This window comes from Lynx canadensis, chromosome E1 (genome assembly GCF_007474595.2).
Source record: "Lynx canadensis isolate LIC74 chromosome E1, mLynCan4.pri.v2, whole genome shotgun sequence".
In the NCBI taxonomy this organism is placed as follows: domain Eukaryota; kingdom Metazoa; phylum Chordata; class Mammalia; order Carnivora; family Felidae; genus Lynx; species Lynx canadensis.
The window spans coordinates 48,813,556-48,832,818 of record NC_044316.2 but is presented as its reverse complement, the minus strand read 5'-3'; the positions used below and the strand labels follow the sequence as shown (position 1 = coordinate 48,832,818).

At 52.6% G+C, this 19,263-nt stretch overlaps 1 protein-coding gene across 4 annotated transcripts in view; it reads right to left on the bottom strand.

Moving 5' to 3' along the window:
* ARSG (arylsulfatase G) overlaps positions 1–19,263 on the bottom strand; it is a 70,464-nt gene that overhangs the window by 22,939 nt on the left and 28,262 nt on the right. For all 4 annotated transcript variants that reach the window (XR_004342921.1, XM_032591216.1, XM_032591215.1 and 1 more), the window contains exons 4-7: positions 18,959–19,076; positions 16,318–16,455; positions 7,845–8,041; positions 6,946–7,026 (exon numbers count right to left, since the gene is read on the bottom strand). Coding sequence is in view for 3 of the 4 variants with exons in the window: in XM_032591216.1 (XP_032447107.1) it covers positions 6,946–7,026; positions 7,845–8,041; positions 16,318–16,455; positions 18,959–19,076 (534 nt within the window). In the remaining variant the exon portion in view is untranslated. The remainder of the gene's footprint in view (positions 1–6,945; positions 7,027–7,844; positions 8,042–16,317; positions 16,456–18,958; positions 19,077–19,263) is intronic.

Here is a 19,263-nt window from a genome sequence, read left to right as displayed (position 1 = left end):
CGGACAGAAAACAGCAGAAGTTGCAGGCTGGCGACTCACACGCTGGGTTCAGCCCTCTGACAGTGAGGTTTGGCACGAACGGTATTTTCTGAACTAATTTTGAATGTCATTAGACAGGGTCCTCTCTCCAGTGTGTGGACTCCCTAACACTGCCCGTGACTTAACAAAAAACAATCGTTTCTTCTCTTAGATTACCTGCCTGGCATCTGTATTTGTGACCTGGGTAGAAGACCATGCCTGTCCTGAGGAGTGTGCATTCTATAACCTTCTAAAGAAGCAGGCTTCGTTTCTAAATATAAATACTCGTCCTTGCCAAGGATACCCGTAGCATACTAGTTTTCTAGAAACACAGGGCAGACGGGCCTCTGTTTGGACCGAGGACTCTGGCTGGCCTGGGGTGGCCTTGAGCGTGGTGATGGGGACATTCCAAGCCCGGTGGCCCATGTCCCAGAAGGAGACACAATTTGACTTCCACTGCGCCCCCACCAGCTGGCCCTGCCCGCCCCCCCTCCCCAGGGCCCACAGCCAACATCCCTTGTCCCTCTCTCCCTCACCCAGCCCCACCTCTGACCTTTCTCCACCCCACCCCCTGCCCCAAACTGCACAGAAGGCCCAGGACGCAGAGCCTGCTTCCCAGTGGGAAAGCTTACGCAACAACCTGATAGCATTAAATTACAAACAACCAAGGTCTCTTAGAAGGCTGAGGATGCCAAATTCAACAGAATGTTTCCTCATCACCAAGGGGGAGGAAGGAACAGTTCTGCTCTTCAAATAAAACAAGAAAAGATTTTCCAGACGGAGAGGAGCAGTCAGTTAGGGGACAAACAAGGTGTGAGTTCTGTCCCGGGTAGGAAAGAGGTCTGCAGTGGGGAAGGGCGGGTCAGGGGCTCCGAACCAGGACAGCACTGGGGGCCGGGCCGGCGGGGGAGGGGGGGCCCGCATCAGCCAGGGGGCACGCCCCGCAGGCCCTCTTTGTTTGGGAGAAAGTAGGGGCGCTCTGCTCTGCCCCCAGCTTCCCCCACGCCCCGGTTCAGTTTCTCCTCGCCCCTGCAGGGCGCAGGCCAAGCCCAGAGGAGCATCCTCACTCCTGCACGGGGCGAAGAGATGGCTCCAGGAGACGCTGCCTCATCCCATCAGCTGAGCAAGGCGGCTCAGCCAGGAAAGGAAAGGGAAGACAAGGAGGGGGGCCTGGGGCCCCGGGAACAGGGGAAGGCAGCGCGTGGCCTGACGTAGCGGGCTGGCTGCGGGGAGAAAGAAGCCGGGCTCTGGGTACTGTTTGTCCTACTCCGTTGCGAAAACATTGACCGCCTTCTCTCCTTCATCTGCTCTCAAGACTGGCCCCCTTACAGTGGTGTGTGCAGGCATCCCACTGAAGAGGAACCCGGATGAGGAGGAGCAGGTGGCCCAGAGGGACCCCCAGCCTCCCTGCCGCCACCCGAGCCCCCTGGCCTCGCCCCTTGCACGCAGGGCTCTGCCTGACTTCCCAGAGTGCCCAGCAGCGTGCTGGGCAGAGAGGAGGAGGAAGGTTCTGGAATAGCTGACAGGAAGCCGGTTTGCAGAGTGAGGAAGGGGAAATATTTACCCCTATGCAAAGTTCACCTTCAGGCTTTCCTGAGAAAAGAGGAGGATGGCATCCGGCCCCCACCCCACCACGAAGTCAAGGGCTGTGCCCCACGGGTACCACAGTAAGCCGCACTTGTATGCCTCGCCCCCCCCCCCCAAAGAAGAGTGTCCTCTCAAAGACTGAAATCCAGCTTCCGAGCAAAGTTTCCCAAGACTGAGTTTCAGAACACTTGGAAAGTTATCCATATGTTACTTAAATTGCCCACAGTGTTTGGTAGGAAAACCTTGTTCAGGGCCATTTTCCCATCCCCTTCCTGTTCTCTTTGAGGGGGGCCCCCCGCCCCAGGTCTGTTTCAGCTGGGAACAAAGAACTGAAGAATCATGGGGGTTAGGAAGAGACATTCATGAGGCTGGGTGCCTCGTGGGCAGTACCCCAGCTGACCCTGCCAGCCATCTAGCGAGCTGGGTCTACAGTCCCCCCTTACAGGGGAGGAAACTGGGTTGTCCAGGGGAGCGGCCCGGTGGGCACCGATTCGTAAGTTGCGTGGAGATTCGAGCCCCATCAGGGCTCCCAAAGCCATTAGCTCTCTCCACCTCTCCACTCTGCCTCCTGCAGATTTAGAAAGATTCACACTGTTACAGAGGCTGAAGACATTTTCCTTGACAACCATGGGGTCCAAAGAAGCAGCCTAGGATTTTCCAGACGGCTGAGCAGTTAGCCGGGTATAACACAGCGTGAGTAACAACCATCATGCGGGTTGAGTAATGAGCTGGTGGAGGTCAAATGACATGGCCCCCTTGACCAATGGCCAGCCTCGGAAAGCCCTCCGCCCTGCTCCGCCTCAGTTTCCTCCTTTGGCCAACGGGGTGGTTGGAATGAAGATTGCTGAGATGTGCTCCTACCCTGGCATTCTTTGAATGCCGGAATATTCCTGGGGATTCTGTCACTTGCTTTTCTCACTTATCACCTGGGGCTCGGCAGAAATGAGTGTAGTCTTGTCCCCCTTCTCTGCCCTCAGCCCCACTGACATAAGAGGGGGTCTTTTAAAATTGAACGAGGTGGGGCGCCTGGGTGGCGCAGTCGGTTAAACGTCCGACTTCAGCCAGGTCACGATCTCGCAGTCCGTGAGTTCGAGCCCCGCGTCAGGCTCTGGGCTGATGGCTCAGAGCCTGGAGCCTGTTTCCGATTCTGTGTCTCCCTCTCTCTCTGCCCCTCCCCCGTTCATGCTCTGTCTCTCTCTGTCCCAAAAATAAATAAACGTTGAAAAAAAAAAATTTTTTTTTTAAAAAATTAAAAAAAAAAATTGAACGAGGTACTGGGAAGAGTAGGAGATGGCGGGGTGGGGGACAAGCGTTACAAGCGTATGGGGTTTTCTCTGGGGCTTTCTCTGGGGGGAGGAAGGTGTCTGGGGTCCCCGCAGAGGTGATGACGGCATATCGCTGCGAATTTGCTCACTGCCACCGAATTGTACACATCAGAAACACATCAAAATGGTTAATTTTATGTTACAGAATCTCACTTCAATTTATTTAAGTTTATATATTTATTTTGAAAGAGAGAGAGAGACAGCTGAAGGGGCAGAAAGAGGAGAAGAGAGAGAGCATCCCAAGCAGGCCCCACACTGTCAGCACAGAGCCAGACACGGGCCTCGATCCCATGAGCCCAGAGGTCATGGCCTGAGCTGAAAGCTAGAGTCGGACGCCCCACTGACTGAGCCACCCAGGCGCCCCTCACTTCCGTTGAAAAAGTTGAGTAATGTCGCCCTCACTCGTGAAAACTTCCCACAATTCCACTTTTCTTTAGAATGAAGGCCAAAATGGTTCTCCTCAAGCAAAAGACCCTTGACCGCTGGCCCAGGCTCTCCCTTCGGCCTTGCCGCCCCCGACTTCATCTGCTTCCCCAAGCCCCAGACACACACACAGGCTCCTACTCTGTGGTCCTCCCGCCCCTGCCCGGGCTGCTCCGAGCTCCCTACCCTGCAAATCCCCAGCTGTGGCCGACTCATTCTTCAAAACCGAAACCACTCGGGGAAGCCTTCGTGGAAGGAGGGAAGGAGGGAGGGAAGCCACCCTCCTGGGTGGGTGCGACGTCCTTGCACTCCCCTTGATCATGGAGTTCTCACCCAGAATTACAATCTCCTGCGTAAGTGCAGGCTCCCGGCACTGTCTCCTGGAACTGCCTGTGGTGATGGTCTCTTTTCACACCGCCCGATATGGTGGCCACCAGCCACATGTGGCTTCTGAGCCCTTGAAGTGTGGCTCGTGTGTCCGGTGTACGAGACAGGGGAGCCCCCAATAGGTGGGGCTCAAATTTTAACCTGCATCAAAAGAAAAATCGCCCGCAGGACATGGTAAAGCACGGACTGCTGGGAAAACGCGGATCGCCAGGATCTACCCCCAGAGTTTCTGGGTCAGTAGTCTGAGGGGTGGTGAGGTCCTGGAATTTGCACTGTTAAGTTCCACTGATCTAACCTGGAAGTTCTAGACTCCTACAGTCTCCACGTGGACATTCTAGGTCGGTGGTTCTCGGAGTGTGATCTCTGGACCAGCCTCATCAGCATCGCCCAGGAGCCTGTTAGACACGCAACGTCTCCGCGGCCATCCCAGACTTACTGCGTCGGACCTGCGGGACCCCCAGGGGACTCCGCGCATTAAAATCTTAGAAACACTGTTCTAGACCGTCACTTCTTAAAGCCAGGGGCTTTGTTGAATCTTTGCGTCTCCAGCACTGAGCACACTTCCTGGCACGTAATAGGTACTCAACAAATGCCCGTAGGAGCAAGGACGGAAAGGAAAAGTGGAACTTGCCCAGCTGGTAACGGTGTCTCTCACAGGGCAAAGTACTTCCCTCAAAGAGCAGGGCCCCCTTCCCCACAGCTAACCCTAATTCACTCTTTCCAAACGGTCTCGTAAAGGGGAGAGAGACAAGAGAAGGCAGGTCTTCAGATAAGAGCTCGGAGGCCATCTTCTTAGGGAACAGAGAGCTATCTATGCAGGGGCCACTTAGTGACACAGCTTATCCACCCCACCCGAGGTCTCCATGCCTTCTGGACTTGGACCCTGGAGAGTTCGGATTCCAGGCTCTTCCACGCTTTCCAGGTGAGCGTTGAAGCTGGCCATCTGGCCTGAGGGTCTCCCAGGTACGGAGAGGAGGAGACACAATCAGCTGACGCAGCAACCACCCCCAGCGTCCACGGCTTCTCTCTAGGGCTATTGTTACCAAGGACCAAGCACATTTACATCCTCCTCCAGTCCTGGTACCTTTCTCTGCCCGTTTCTCCAGACAGCTTTCCTGAACCGGACCAGCCAAAGACATCACTACGCAGGCAGAAAAACCACATCCTGAGAGATGAAGCAGACCAGCCACTGACAGGCTACGGGGAGATGGCACCCAGGTCTCCTCGTACCACAGCTCTAATCCTCAGGGCACGAGACCCGGCTGCCGTCCCGGCAGCTAGTCGCTGGTGAAGTTCTCGAAGGGATCTGATCGGACAGATACCAGGTTAAAGGTGACAAACAAAAATGAAAGATCAGCGCTCCCTTCTCGCCACTGGCCACGAGATGCACGAATGTTCTAGTTTCTAGGTAACTACAAATATTCTGCCGGACTAATAAGAAAAGCAGTTTGTGTCCTCTGACCTGGAGACACCGGAGGCCGTAGCTCAGGAGCTGGACAGCAGGGAACTCTCGCCCAGGGGGCAATCTCCCCAAGCCCACCCCCGACCCCCTCGGATGCAAGCACTTTCCTTAAAACTTATTTTAATCTTTTAGGACACACACACACACACTTAAACCCTCTCTCCCCTACCTAGAGATAATTACTCCTAATCTTTTGTTACTTTTGGTACCTCGAGGTTTTTCTGAGAACTGGGGCGCCTGGGTGGCTCAGTCGGGTTAAGCGTCTGACTCTTGACTTCAGCTGAGGTCATAATCTCCCAGTTCGTGAGTTCAAGCCCCGCACTGGGCTCTGCGCTGACAGTACAGGGCCTGCTTGGGATTCTCTCTCTTCCTCTCTCTCTGCCCCTCCCCTGCTCACACACACACATACACTCTCTCTCTCTCTCTCTCTCTCTCAAAATAAATAAATAAACATTTTTAAAAAAGATTTTTGAGAATTGGTATGCTTATCTTGACACAATAAAATCATACTTGGCATACTCCTTCGTAACCTGTTTCACTCCCCTGAAAAGTATTTAAGGTAAATGTTTCCAGGTCAATAATATGCATCATTTCAGTGGTTCCTTAGTATTTCTTTAAATGTGCCTATCTTCCTTAAGCACCCCTCTCTTGCTGGACACTCAGGTAAAGCCCAACTCTTTTTTTAAAAAAAAAATCTATGCAGGGCACCCGGGTGGCTCAGTCGGTTGAGCGTCCAACTTCAGCTCAGGTCACGATCTCACGGTCTGTGAGTTCGAGCCCCACATCGGGCTCCCTGCTGTCAGCACAGAGTCTTCTTTGGACCCTCTGTCCCCTTCTCTTTCTGCCCCTCCCCAACTCTCGCACGCACTCTCCGTCTCTCTCAATAAATAAACTTAAAAAAAAACAACCTATGCAATGAGCACCCCCTCGCATACATCATTGTACATTGGCTAATTATTCCTTTAAGAGGAGGAACTGATGGGTCGACAGGCATATTTTCCAAGCCTGGGGTCCTCACTGCCGAATTGTCCCCGGCACTGCAGCTGTCTTAGGAAGTGAGGTCCCCGGGGCGGAGGGGGAGACTTTCCCAGAGCACATGGGCACCGAGCCGGGGGCGGAGGGAGGCAGCGTTATGTGGTGGGGAGACCACCAACTTCAACTTGGGTGGCTGGCTCCACCCTCACAAGCTGTGACCTTGGGCAAGTTATTCGGCCTCCCTGGGCCCCTCTCCTTCTTCATCTGTAAATAGAGGTGTTACTCCCTACCTTTCAACAATGTAAGGTTTAGCGAGAACGTATTTGTGCCCTGAATGTTTCCTGAATGAATGAAATGAATTCGTGGGTGGAGGGAGGGAGGGATGACTGAAAAAAAAGATAAACAGGAAAGAAAAGAAAGGAAGGAGAAGGCCAAAGTTTGCAAGGGCAATGGGATGAAAGTCAAGATGAAGTGTACTTGCTGGAAGGTCCGTGGACTGAGGGCAGGTCTCCTGAGGGAGTCCAGGGGTGAGGGGTGGGGTGGGGAGGAGAGAAAGGGGTGGTCGAGGCTGAACAAAAACGCTCTTATTTCCCAGTTTATTTCTTCCCTGGGAGCTGGTGGCTGGCGAGCAACCCGTCTGCGGCCAGAACATTCTAACGACGGCCAGAAGGCCTGCACGTGAGCTGGTCCTCCCAGAGACAGAACCACACAGCTCGGCCTCGGCCCGGCACCCACGGTGGGACGCACCAAGCCCAGCAGAGCCCCTACCTTGATGAGTCTGCCACGATCCAGTGAAGGGACCCACGCTCCCGGCCAGCTCACACTTCTGAGCCCACGGGCCGTTGTCTCCTGGAAACCAAAAGAAGCAACACGTAGAGATCAACGGGCTTCTGGACTCTTTTGCCAATTCTCCCTCCCTCGTCCCATACCCCTGTGCAGCATAGGGGACTGGGCAGGAGAAGGACCCGTAAAAACAATTATGATCCCTGCCCTCAAAGAACCATCCAGTTATGTGAGGCCTTCAGAGAGGTGGGCTTTCCCTGCCCCAAGCTAAGCCCCAGGGTGAGGTTCTTGGCTCAGATGCTTTTGCCTTTTCATAAAGTTTTACGATGGCCCTCAGACCCGCAGCTATGTTATTGGGTGCCTCTGATGCACCCAGCGCCTCACCTACACTATCTCACGATCGTCCAACACGCTTTGCAGTAGATGCCATTGGAGGCTCACTTAGAAAACACGCTTAGAGATGTTAAAGTGCCTTTTCCAGATTCAAACCGGGTCTCTGCCTGACCTGAGAGCAGTGTTTTCAACCACTGTCCCCATTCCAGACTGGCACCTGGGACCCGATGCGCCTGAGCTGCCGGAGGACTGCACACACCAGCAACGCCGAAGTCACTCGTTAAAAGTTGAGAGCGCCACCCAGAGGGCCCTCAATCAATACAGAAGAGGCCGGCAGGGCACCTGCTCTCCGCACAAACTTTTCCAGGGGCTCAGCCTTGGAGGCCCCAGTGGACAGGTGCTCAGCACTCGGGCCGACAAACACTAGCAGGAGGCCGAGTTCAAAGCAAGCCCCCTGCCCTGTGAGAGAGGATCACTTAGCCCAGACTCTGCCCTTGAGGGGGTGCGGGTAGGGTTATCGAGTAGATCTCAGCGTGTCGTTACTACTTCACCTGTAAACCAGAGGAATGTGTTTTCTCTTGCCGTGCGGTCGACTTTGTCCTTGATCTGGCCCACCAGGCGGTCCATCTCCCGGAGAGCTGCACCATATGGCCTCCGGCCCCGTCGGTCTGCGGAGAGCCGTGTCCCGGATAAGGGTACATGCATATGAGCCAGGGCCACGTACAGCAAGAAGGGCCTTCCGCTGGCACTGAAACGGGAAAGCCAAGAGGGAGTTCTCCAGAAGGCTCTGCTGGCCTGTTGAGGGTCTCCGTGGCTCTCCCTCGCCTCAGAGAAAAGCCCCAGAACTCCTCCCGCCCCAGGTGCTCAGGAAGTACCCATCGCTCCACAACGTTCCAAGGGAATGTGGAGATAATCCGGTTAGCCGATCAACAACTGGGAGTCATTGTAATAATCGTTACTGCCCTTTAACACTTACTGAGAGCCTGTGAAATGTGACTCGTGCTGACTAAATTCGCCCTCATACTAACCCTCGGGTTCCCTTTCCCAGATGAAGCATCGGAGGCTTAGGGGGACAGGGCTTGTCCAAGGTTCCCTAATTCGTAAGTGGTAGAGTCTGGATTCAAACTCGCACCTGGCTGACAGCAAAGCGTTTGGTCTTAACTGTTGCACGTTAAAACCCAGTGCAAACATATTTTAAAATTGCATCTGTTCTTTTGCAGGATCCCGGCCGTCACATCCATTCCCAGCCTCGGCCCTTCCCTAAGAGATGAATGGATGACTCAGGTTGACCACAGGCCATTCCAAGGACGCACATGACCGCCGCGGAACATCCAGATCAAGGATCCGTTACAGGCCCAGGCGCTGGCTGCCCCTATTCTCACCCTGAAGATTCCCCCTCCTGGGCGTGGAGGGACCTGGGTGGCCTCTGCTTCCTGTCTGTCTCCCACCCCCATTCCCAGGCTAGGATCGGGATTCAGGCGGCTGCACAACCGCAGCCTCACCCCTGCCTGAAGCAGCAGGGACCTTCCCGGAGCCCCCTCCCACAGACCTTGCCTGCGGGGGGAGGGCATCTCCCAGGGGACACAGTAAGGGCGAGGGGAGAGCTCAGTCAAGTTCATACAGAGCCGTGATAGAAGCATGGCTCTTTTTACCCCAGCTCCCTCCCCCAGGGATTTTTCTTTTAAAATTTTTTTTCTGACGTTTATTTTTGAGACAGAGAGAGACAGAGCATGAACGGGGGAGGGTCGGAGAGAGAGGGAGACACAGAATCCGAAACAGGCTCCAGGCTCTGAGCGGCCGGCACAGAGCCCGATGCGGGGCTCGAACTCACGGACGGTGAGACCGTGACCTGAGCCAAAGTCGGACACTTAACTGAGCCACCCAGGTGCCCCTCCCTCCCCCAGAGATTTGATTTTCAAGTTGCTCCTTGCTTTTTTTTACTGATCCTGACTTACAACGCCCCTCATCAAGTCCTCTCAATGCCCCCAGCTCTGCCTCAAACTGCACCCTGCGGAGCCCCCTGCATCCTGGACCCCGGGGGGGGGGGGGGGGGAGACCCCTGGCAGGGGACAAGGGACGCCCCGCTTTGCCTGTACTCTGCTCGCTGTCGGGCATAAAACTCAGGACACATGTCCCACGACAGGGGCCTCTCCTTCTTCATTTCAACCAACAGTTTCTCTGCAACATTTCTAGGATGGCACCGTCCAACACAGCAGTCATGGGAGTCACATGTGGCTGTTTAGGATTCAGTTAATGAAAGTTAGATAAAATTAAGCATTCGGCGGGCGGGGGATGGGCTAGATGGATGACGGGTCCTAAGGAGGGCACTTGTTGTGATGAGTACTGGATGTTGTAAGTGAAGAATCACTGAGTTCTCCTCCTGAAACCAATATTGCACTGGGTGTTAACTCACTAGAATGTAAATGAAAAAGAACAAACAATTATAAGAATTCCATGTCTCACCTGCTACAACAGAAATGAGCCTTGAAGACAGTGCTAAGTGAAATAAGCCAATCGCCAAAGGGCAAAATACTGTATGATTCCATCTATAGAAGCTACCTAGAGCAGTGAGCTTCATAGAGACAGAAACTAGATTGGTGGGTCCCAGGGACTTGGAGGGATGGGGGAATCAGGGAGTTGGTGTTTAGTGAGCACAGAGTTTCAGTTTGGGATGCTGAAGAAAATTCTGGACATGCACCGTGGTGACAGGTGCACGACAATGTAAATGTACATAAAGCCACCGAACTGCATACTTAGAAAGGTAAATTCTGTGATATGTGTATTTCCCACTACATATACATATATAAAATTTTTATATATATATATACACATATATATGTATACATATATATACATATACACATATATATGTATACGTATATATACATATACGTATACATATATATACATATATATATACGTATATATATATATATATATATATATATATATATATATATTTATTTAATTCAGTGTTTCAGTTGCCCTAGCCGAGTATCTCCAATGCTGGTTGGCTACATCTTGAAATGCACAGACAGAGAACGTTTTTATCCTTGGGGAGGGTTCTATTGGATAGTGCTGACTGACGTCTGTTGACTGCTCTCCCACAGACAATAAGGTACAGTTGCATAGGTTTGTCCTGCACCAGGACGTCCTGCTGAGAAAATGAATCGATACCTAATTCCAGCCCACAATCCACCGGCCAAGCTGTGTGCCCTGGCAGAGATCTGCACCCACCCAGAGGGGGCGCCTTTTTCTAACAGGTCGCTACCATTTTGCGGTGGCATGCTGGACGGAGCTGGGTCCAATTTCAGGAATTTTGAAGCCAGTTGTTAAACATGGCCATCGTTAAAAATTAAATGATATAAACTTACGATCAAATAAATTATATGAAAAACGAAGGCAATACATTCTTATGACTTATCACATCCCGATCATTCTACTACATTCCACGTCGAGATGATCTGTTGTATCCGTGTGACAGAAATACCATCTGGCAGTGTCCCCCTGCACATCTCTTACCATCTCCACATTCAGTGACATCTTCTGGTGGCCTGAAATTAGTCACGGTGAGAGTATTCATACTACGGAAATGGGCAAATGTTCCAAATCAGGGCTTTTTTTTCCCCCCAGAGTGCTGGCTCTTACACGTTTACGAGCTCACCGCACGTATGGGCTGGTGTGGAGGGCAGGGTCCCGCTGCGCACACTGTCCCATTCCCGTCATCATGTCCCAGACTCCTGCCCATGATCCAAGTCCCGTCAGCGCCCCGGGCCAGTGGCTGCGAGACATGTGCAATTCAGAGACAAGGCAGCCTAGACAGATGGGAGGCACAGGCTCTGAGACCTACACCCAAATCCCTGGAATTTTTATTTCATGGCTGTGGAACCGTGGGCAGTTAACTTAACCTCTGTTGTCTGTACAATAGGGACGGTTATACCTCCCTGATAGAGCTGTGATTATTAACTGCCTGTAGTAAGCATTTAATAAACGGTAGTCTTTTTATTGATAATTCCGAATAACACTTGATGCATGGTGTCCAGGGATATACCTCCTTCCCTGCACCCTGATGCCGTGCTGGAATTCAGAAAGTTAGCGTCTGGAGGAAACGAATGAGCACAGAATGAGGCTAGAAAAACTTGCTCAAATCTATCGAAAGGGGTTATGTCTGGGAGGTGGCATTTAGGGTGATTTTTCTGTTCCCTATCTGTTGGTCTCTGTTTTCAGAGATTTCTGAAGGGAATACATATTATTTGTGTGGCAGAATGAGTGGAGTGGTGAGCAGAGAAGAAAAAAAAAAAAAAAAGGTAAGATGCCAGGCAGGACATTCCAGGAGAGAGAGGACAGGGCACGGCGTGGAAATGTGCTAAAGATTAAAACCCAGGACAGCCAGGGGCACCTGGGTGGCTCAGTCGGTTAACCGTCCAGCTCAATTTCGGTTCAAGTCGTGATCTCAAGGTTGTGGGACTGAGCCCCACGTGGGGCTTTGTGCTGACCTTGGAGCCTCTCTCTGTCTCTGTCTCTGTCTCTCTCTCTGCCCCTCCCCTGCTCACACTCACTCTCTCTCAAAATAAATAAATAAATAAATAAATAAACAAACAAACTTAAAAACAAAAAACAAAAAACCCAGGACAGCCGAATCCGGAGAAAACCATCTGATCTGAAATAGAAAGTGGCAGGTGAGGGGCCCCCACGTCCCATGAAAGGTGCCCAGTGGGCGCCCGGCCGGAGGGCCAGAAGGAGCAGGCACCTTCCTGGTTGGTTTCCAGCCTCGGACAAGAGGTCTCCCTTGGCTTGGACTTGCTCCCACACTTCTCCGCCTTTCTCTGACCTTCAGCGTCACAGACAGCATTCTCACACCCACACTTGAACCCAGTTCCCTACTTCAGAAGAGCACAGGGGCTTGATTTTAAACAGCAAGCAAAGCTCTTTACTGGCAAAAAAGGAGAGAGCAGATGTCATGGGCTCCTGGGTCACAGAGTTGCCTGTCCCCTGCGCCTCCCGGGCTCTGGGACTCGACGCAGAACCTCAATAGGGAATACAGACTCTGTCCCAACCTGGGTCCCTTCCAGCCTTCCCCTCCTTCCTGCTTCGAGACTCTTTCTCTATATGCCAGCTTCTCGCACACTTCACCTTCTGCCCTCCCGTGCCTTGGTCATGCTATTCCTCTCCTGGCAGTAACCTCCCTGGTATTTTGCCTAAAAACACTTAGTCAATTCTTAAGATCCAGCTCAAATGCCACCAACACGCCTCCTCTGCTCCCAGGTCCTGGATGGCTTCCTGCTCCCGGCCCCTCTCTTCCCGCCTCCTTCACCATACTCATCAGCACTGATGGCACAACCTGTGTTAAAGCCAGCTTTCCACAATTCCGTCTCCCCACTAGCCTGGGAGCTACTCAAAAGCAAGGACAGATCTAATTCCTGTTTGTATCCCTAGCACAACACTGGGCACATCTTTAGGGCGAGATAAAGTCCCTCACTCATTATTCACTCATTCGATGAATATTTATGAAGCTCCAACTAGACGCCAGGCACTGAGATAGAGCAAGGAACATGACAGATATGATTTCCACCTCCTTGGAGCTTAACATCTGATTGGAAACGGGAGAGGAAAATGCAACTGAAAAATTAATCAGGTAATTATTTACAGATTAGCAGGAGAGACGGAGGAGGACTATACGCAGGGCGCTGTAGGACGGTGTAACTGGGGGGACCAAGCCGCCTTTGGGGTGAGGCAAGAGATCCCCGGGATGGTGACGCCTGCAGGACGGGGTCTACAGGCGGGCGGTGCAGGTGGCCACTGGAGGCAGGCGGAACGGCACTGGGGAGACCCTGCAGGAGAGGAAGACACCAGGCCCCACTGCCCAGCTATTCGCTAGCTCATCTTGCCCTCGCTCTGTATTCATCGGAGCATTCGCACACGAGAGAGGGGCTAGAAGGGGCGGGGGGTGGGCACGAGCTTGGAGCCCTGAGGCCGGTGGCAGGTTGGTGTAGGTGGGTGCTGGGTGAGGGGCAGGTGAGGGGCAGACCAGCAGGGGGAGAGCGCGGTGTGGGGTGGGCTCGAGACAAGTACAGGAGGGGACCGAGACCTTGACAGGGGTCCTGGGCTCCAGTCCAGGCAGGCGGGGTTGGGGTGGGGGAGGTGCTTATTTGTCACCTGTGTATCTCTGGGACTAGTTCTGAGTGATGAAGGCCCCGCCACGTTGGCCACGTGCCCTGATTTCAAATATCCTAAGCTTTGGTTCACACCGAGGCCCAGCACCGCCCCCCTTGCTGGGCCCTGTATTCTCAGTCCCAGAGGCTGGGAGGTGTGGGAGACTGGCAACTCCGTGACCCAGGAGCCCATGACATCTGCTCTCTCTTTTTTTTTTGGCTAATGGGGAGCTTTGCTTGCTCTCTAAAGCATCTAAATCAAGGGTTAGCTTTGGGCATGCTGCCAGGTCAAGGGAATAAATTCAACTAAAGATCTGGGAAGCCGGTTAAGCGTCTGCCTCTTGATTTCGGCTCAGGGCGTGATCTCGCGGTTCAGTAGTTTGAGCCCCACGTCGCGCTCTCTGCTGACAGTGTGGAGCCTGCTTGGGACCCCCTCTCTCCCTCTCTCTCTCTCTCTCTGCCCCTCCCCTGCTCTTGCTCACTCTCTCTCTCAAAATAAATAAATAAACAAATTTAAATTCAACTAAAGATCTAAGTAAAAACTTTCAAAGAAGTCTAGGTGGGCTTCCTGCCGAGCAGAAGCGGGAAATCCCACCCTAGGGACTCCTGGCGGTTTTGACAAACAGGTCCGGGTGGGGAGAGTGGGGCCCAGGCCCTGGGGGCAGGGGTCACACAGGAGGAGTACAGATCTAGGGACCTTTCTTGCTGATGCTCCAAAAGTCATGGATGAATTGGCAAGTCAGATCCTAAAGAAATCAGCACGCCTCAGGATTGTTTCCCGTAAAGTTAAAAGACAACGGGATTCATGTGACTTTTCACTTAATAACTGATTAATAAATCAGCAAAACTCTTCACTTCCTTCGTACGATAAGGAGATTGTTTGTGGAATTTTCTGTTCTGGAGCTGATTGGTGGAGGAGCGGCCCGTGCCCCCTGGAGAGCATTCAGCAGTCCCCAGCCGGCCGCTACCCCTCCTCGGACACCAAAAGCACGACTGAACTGTCCCCCCCAGCCATGAAGCATCCACCTGTCACAGGGCACGGGGAGCTGAACCATCTCGCAGCCCCAGGGAGCAGAGACGTGTTCAACCCTCCAGATGGGCGAGGGAGCTTTGCCCGTTTACATGAGCCATCTGAAAAAAAGCCAGTGTTTCTCAGGAAGGCCTGAAAAACTTATAAGATGCAATCCCTGAAGCCCCAATAGGCTGCCCTCCAGATTTAGGCCGTAAGTAGGTTTTATTATCAAGAAAAAATTGCTGCCTCTGCTCCGCCTGTAGCCCTGCTCTCCAGAAAAATCTGTGGTTGAGCAAGGGCTTGGGGGCATCCTTGCACGTTCAAGGACTGATGTGATCTGTTTTCCACAGGTGGAGTCTGTTTTTTATTCTGCACAGGCAAACAGGCACCCGGCATGTTATTTCTTGCCCTCTGAGGTTAAGGCTGTGGGGCATTCGAGAGAAACTGCTGGAAGCTGTTCCACTGCCCTGGAGGAGTCTGCAGTCTTGAGAGAAAGTTGAGCCGCGCACACAGGGGCTCATGAGAGGCCAGAGAAAAGGGAGCTGTGAAGGGTCAGGGCAGGGCTGAAGTGATGGGGTGGGGGCGACCGTGTGGGCACGTGCCTGCCCCCCACCGTCTGTGTATCTGCACCGGGCCGGGGCGCACGCCGTGGCACGGTTTCTGCTCTTTGTTATTTTTAACGAGTCATTTCTAACACTGAAGGATCAGGGGATTTCACGCAAGGGCCAGGTGTCTTGTGTGTGGCCTGGGCTTTCAAGGGCTCACCGCTCCCTGAAGCCTTACACTCGGTCTGCTTCCCTCTGTCCGGTTAGCGAGCAGGGCCCCCTAGATGCTGGAATTTGCAACCCGTGGGCATTATATTGAATAACGGCCCCCAAACGTATCTAGGGTCTCATTGTTGGAAACTGTGAGTGGCGATGCCACTGAATTAAGGATCTTGAGATAGGGAGATTCTTATATATAATCACAATAATTATGGAAGACCTTAAATATAATCACAAGTGTCCTTAAAAGAGGGAGACAGAGGGAGATTTGACTACAGAAGGCAAGAAGGCAAAGGGACAATAGAAGTGGAGAGTAGAATCATGTGGCCGGAAGCCAAGGGATGCCAGCAGCCACCAGAAGACAGAAGAGACAGGGTGCCTGGGTGGCTCGGTGGGTTAAGCCTCCGACTCTTGATTTCGGCTCGGGTCACAGTCTCACGGTTTGTGAGATCAAGCCCCGAACTGGGTTCTGGGTTCTGCGCTGTAAGCGCTTGGGATTCTCTCTTTCCCGCTCGCTCTGCCCCTCCCCCATGTGCGCATGCTCTTTTTCTCTCTCTCAAAATAAATAAGTAAACTTAAAAAAAAAAAGGGGGGGAAGACAGAAAAGACAAGAACCATTTCTCCCCTGGAATCTCCAGAAGGAAACAGCTGTGTTGATACCTTTGATTTTAGCCCCATGAGACTCATTTTGGGTGTCCAGCCTCCAGGTCTACAGGAGAATAAACTGCTGTTGTTTTAGCCAATAAGGTGGTGGAACATTTGTTACAGCAGCAACAAGAAGCTAATACACCCTGTCAATTAATGAATCAACAAATGCCTTGAGCGCCCAGAATAGAGGCAGACCCTCCCATCCAGAGCTTATAGGAGAGGAGAGCAGAGCGTGATCTGAGCAGGGAGATGGGAGGGTTCCTAGGAACTCTGGGAACACCCCTGCGGAATTTCTACCCCAGGCCTGGAGACTCCAGGGGAGGCTCTTCTCCAGCTTCGTGTCCAGGGGACACGCATGTATCCATCTTTGGGGGCAGGGGAACGCCACCACGGCTGGGGGGAATGCTGAGGCCAGGGGACAGCACGTGGGGACCAGGGGACTCCTTACCTCGCGTGTTGGATGAACTGGGTAGCTTTCTCCGCATATTTCTGCGCGAGACTGCTCAGGTTCACCGGCTGCTTCACGATGTTGAGGTTTTCGTACAGAGGAAGGGCCACGTCCGTGTAACAGTCCCTCTCATGGGTCCTGCGCGGGAACCCCAGACAGCATTCATTTCCGCGATTGAAACAGCCGTGGTGTAGAACAAAATGCTTTTATGCGGCAACACACGTAAAGACAAAACACTTAATAACCTGGCCCCAGGGGCGCCTGGGTGGCGCAGTCGGTTAAGCGTCCGACTTCAGCCAGGTCACGATCTCGCGGTCCGTGAGTTCGAGTCCCGCGTCAGGCTCTGGGCTGATGGCTCGGAGCCTGGAGCCTGTTTCCGATTCTGTGTCTCCCTCTCTCTCTGCCCCTCCCCCGTTCATGCTCTGTCTCTCTCTGTCCCAAAAATAAATAAACGTTGAAAAAAAAATTAAAAAAAAAAAAAAAAAAAAAAACCTGGCCCCAGATGATTTGTCCAGTCTGCCATTTCCTCCAAGGGTAAAACCAATAAAACACCTTCTCTTCTCTGCCAACAACGTTTGTGCTCCTCAGACAGGCCTGGCCACTCCGCAAAGCTCACAAAGGCTTCCGTGAGCTACAGAAATCGTTCCTCTCATTTTGTCGGGAGAGAAACTGAGGTCCAAACAAACTAAATTACTCAAGCAGAGTCCCATAGCCAATGAATAGTCCCCATCCCTGGCTTTCTCCACTGACCTCCCTAAATGATGCCTTCCATCTATGGGGTGCTAATGCTTGGTGCTTTCCTAGGTCGGCCATCGGGACTCTGTGTGACATGACATCTAACAAAAACACAGATGGCCAGGGACAACTTAAAAGTTTCAAACCATGTTAGGAGAATTGGGAGAAGCTTTAGCCATTGGCAAAAGTGGGAGTCAAACCAGTCAAACTCAGCCCTTGGTCTTATAGATGGAGATGAACCTCGCATGCGAATGTCCCAACACATGTGGCTGAATTAGGACCCTGGCCGTGACCGTGGCAAATCACCTAAGCTTTTTTTAATTTTAAAGCAAGATTTTTTTTTTTTAATGTTTATTTATTTTTGAGAGAGATAGAGAGACACAGGTGCAAGCAGGGGAGGGGCAGAGAGAGAGGGAGACGCAGAATACGAAGCAGGCTCCTGGCTCTGAGCCGTCAGCACGGAGCCCGACGTGGGGCCCCAACTCACGAACCATGAGATCACGACCTGAGCCGAAGTCAGATGCTGAACTAACTGAGCCACCCAGGCGCCTGTCGATTCTTTTTTTTTTTTTTTAAGTTGATTTATTTATTTATTTATTTATTTTTTGAGAAAGAGACAGAGAGGGAGCAGGGGAGGGGCAGAGAGAGAGGGAGAGACAGAAAATCCCAAGCAGGCTCCACCCTGTCAGTGCAGAGCCAGACGAGGGGGTCAAACTCATGAACTGGGAGATCATGACCTGAGCCGAAATCAAGAGTCGGGAGCTTAGTTGACTAAGCCCCAGGCGCCCCCACCTAAGCTCTCAGAGCCCGACTCCTCACCTGCAGCGCGCCCCTGCCCTCTGAAAGGGTCAAACAAGACAACAAATGGTTAGCACTTTGCACGTTGTACGGCATACTAGCAACTCCATAAACACCGAGGCCCTCTGCCCTGGCCTCCACGGGACCAGGAGAGAAGCCGAGAAACGTGGAGAGAGAAAGGGTGCTGAGAGCCATCTCCGGGAGGAACTCTGTCCTCATGGTGCAGATAAGCATCGGAAAGAGACGAAATCCCTCATCACACTTTGATGCAAACCCCGCCCCCCCTTACAAAAGCTTGGGGGACAAGGTGAGACTGGGGTCAATAATCGTCAAGGGCCACAGTCTGTGAAAAAGAGGAAAAGGTTAGGACTCTACTGGGCATCCTCATGCTAACCCCATCGTTGGTGTCACGTGTTTTAGGTTTTTATGACCTTGTGGCAACTCCACCATCAGCTAAAATATCTCCCTTCCCCCCGTCTCCCACTAAGCCACCCCCCCCCTTTTCTTTTCTATTCGATTTAACATGGATTTAAAGGGGTCTGGCTGACATGTCATACCAAGTGTGACCACAGATGTGCCCCCCAAGCCGCAGCTGGTAAGGAGGGCAGCGACGAGACGTATCACACTTCACTTCTCCCCCTGCGACGTGCACACGAAGCCACCTGGCGTCTTGCGAAAAGGGAGGCCTGGGATGGAGGGGTGGGCGTCTGAAAGTCTGCTGTTCTAACAGGCACCCGGATGACTGCCACGCTGCTGGGCCAGCGACCACCCTTCGTGCAGCGAGTAGGCTCTAGACTCAGAGGGACCCAGACGGGGAACCCGTGTCTCTACCTCTTACAGCTCCGGGGTGACCTGGGCAAGCGGGTCCTTCCCTGTACCTTCACTGGTTTCCTTACTTGCAAGGTCAGGATAAATACCCACCGCACGCAGTGGTCCCATGGCTTCCAGAGCCCGTGACAATTTCTCAATAAACGGCCATTATTATGTTAACTACCGTGTTATTCATGAGCCAGCTAAGGCTTCCCTTCCCCGCCCCCTCCTGGGGGACTACACCCTTAGGACTTCACCTTGCTCTGGAGCCCACTCTCTGTTCCTTGGATGGGATTACCTTGACGGTCCATCCCCGTCCCCCCGTGGACACGCTGGACAAGGAGGGTGGTTGTAGCCCGGGGTATCGGTGCAGCCCATGTCGTGGCTGTATGGGATTCCAAAGTAGTAATCAAAACCTGGAAGAGAAGCAATCGGTGAGCACCCCCACTTGGCTTCTGTGCTGTGAGCCTGCATTCTTACACCCAGGACAAAAATTTAATTTTCCATGATTTAATACTGCAGTGCTGTGGAGTATATAATTAAAAGAGGATTTGATTAATATCCCTTTGTAGTATGCAACGAAAACTCTTTGCTGGGTTCTGG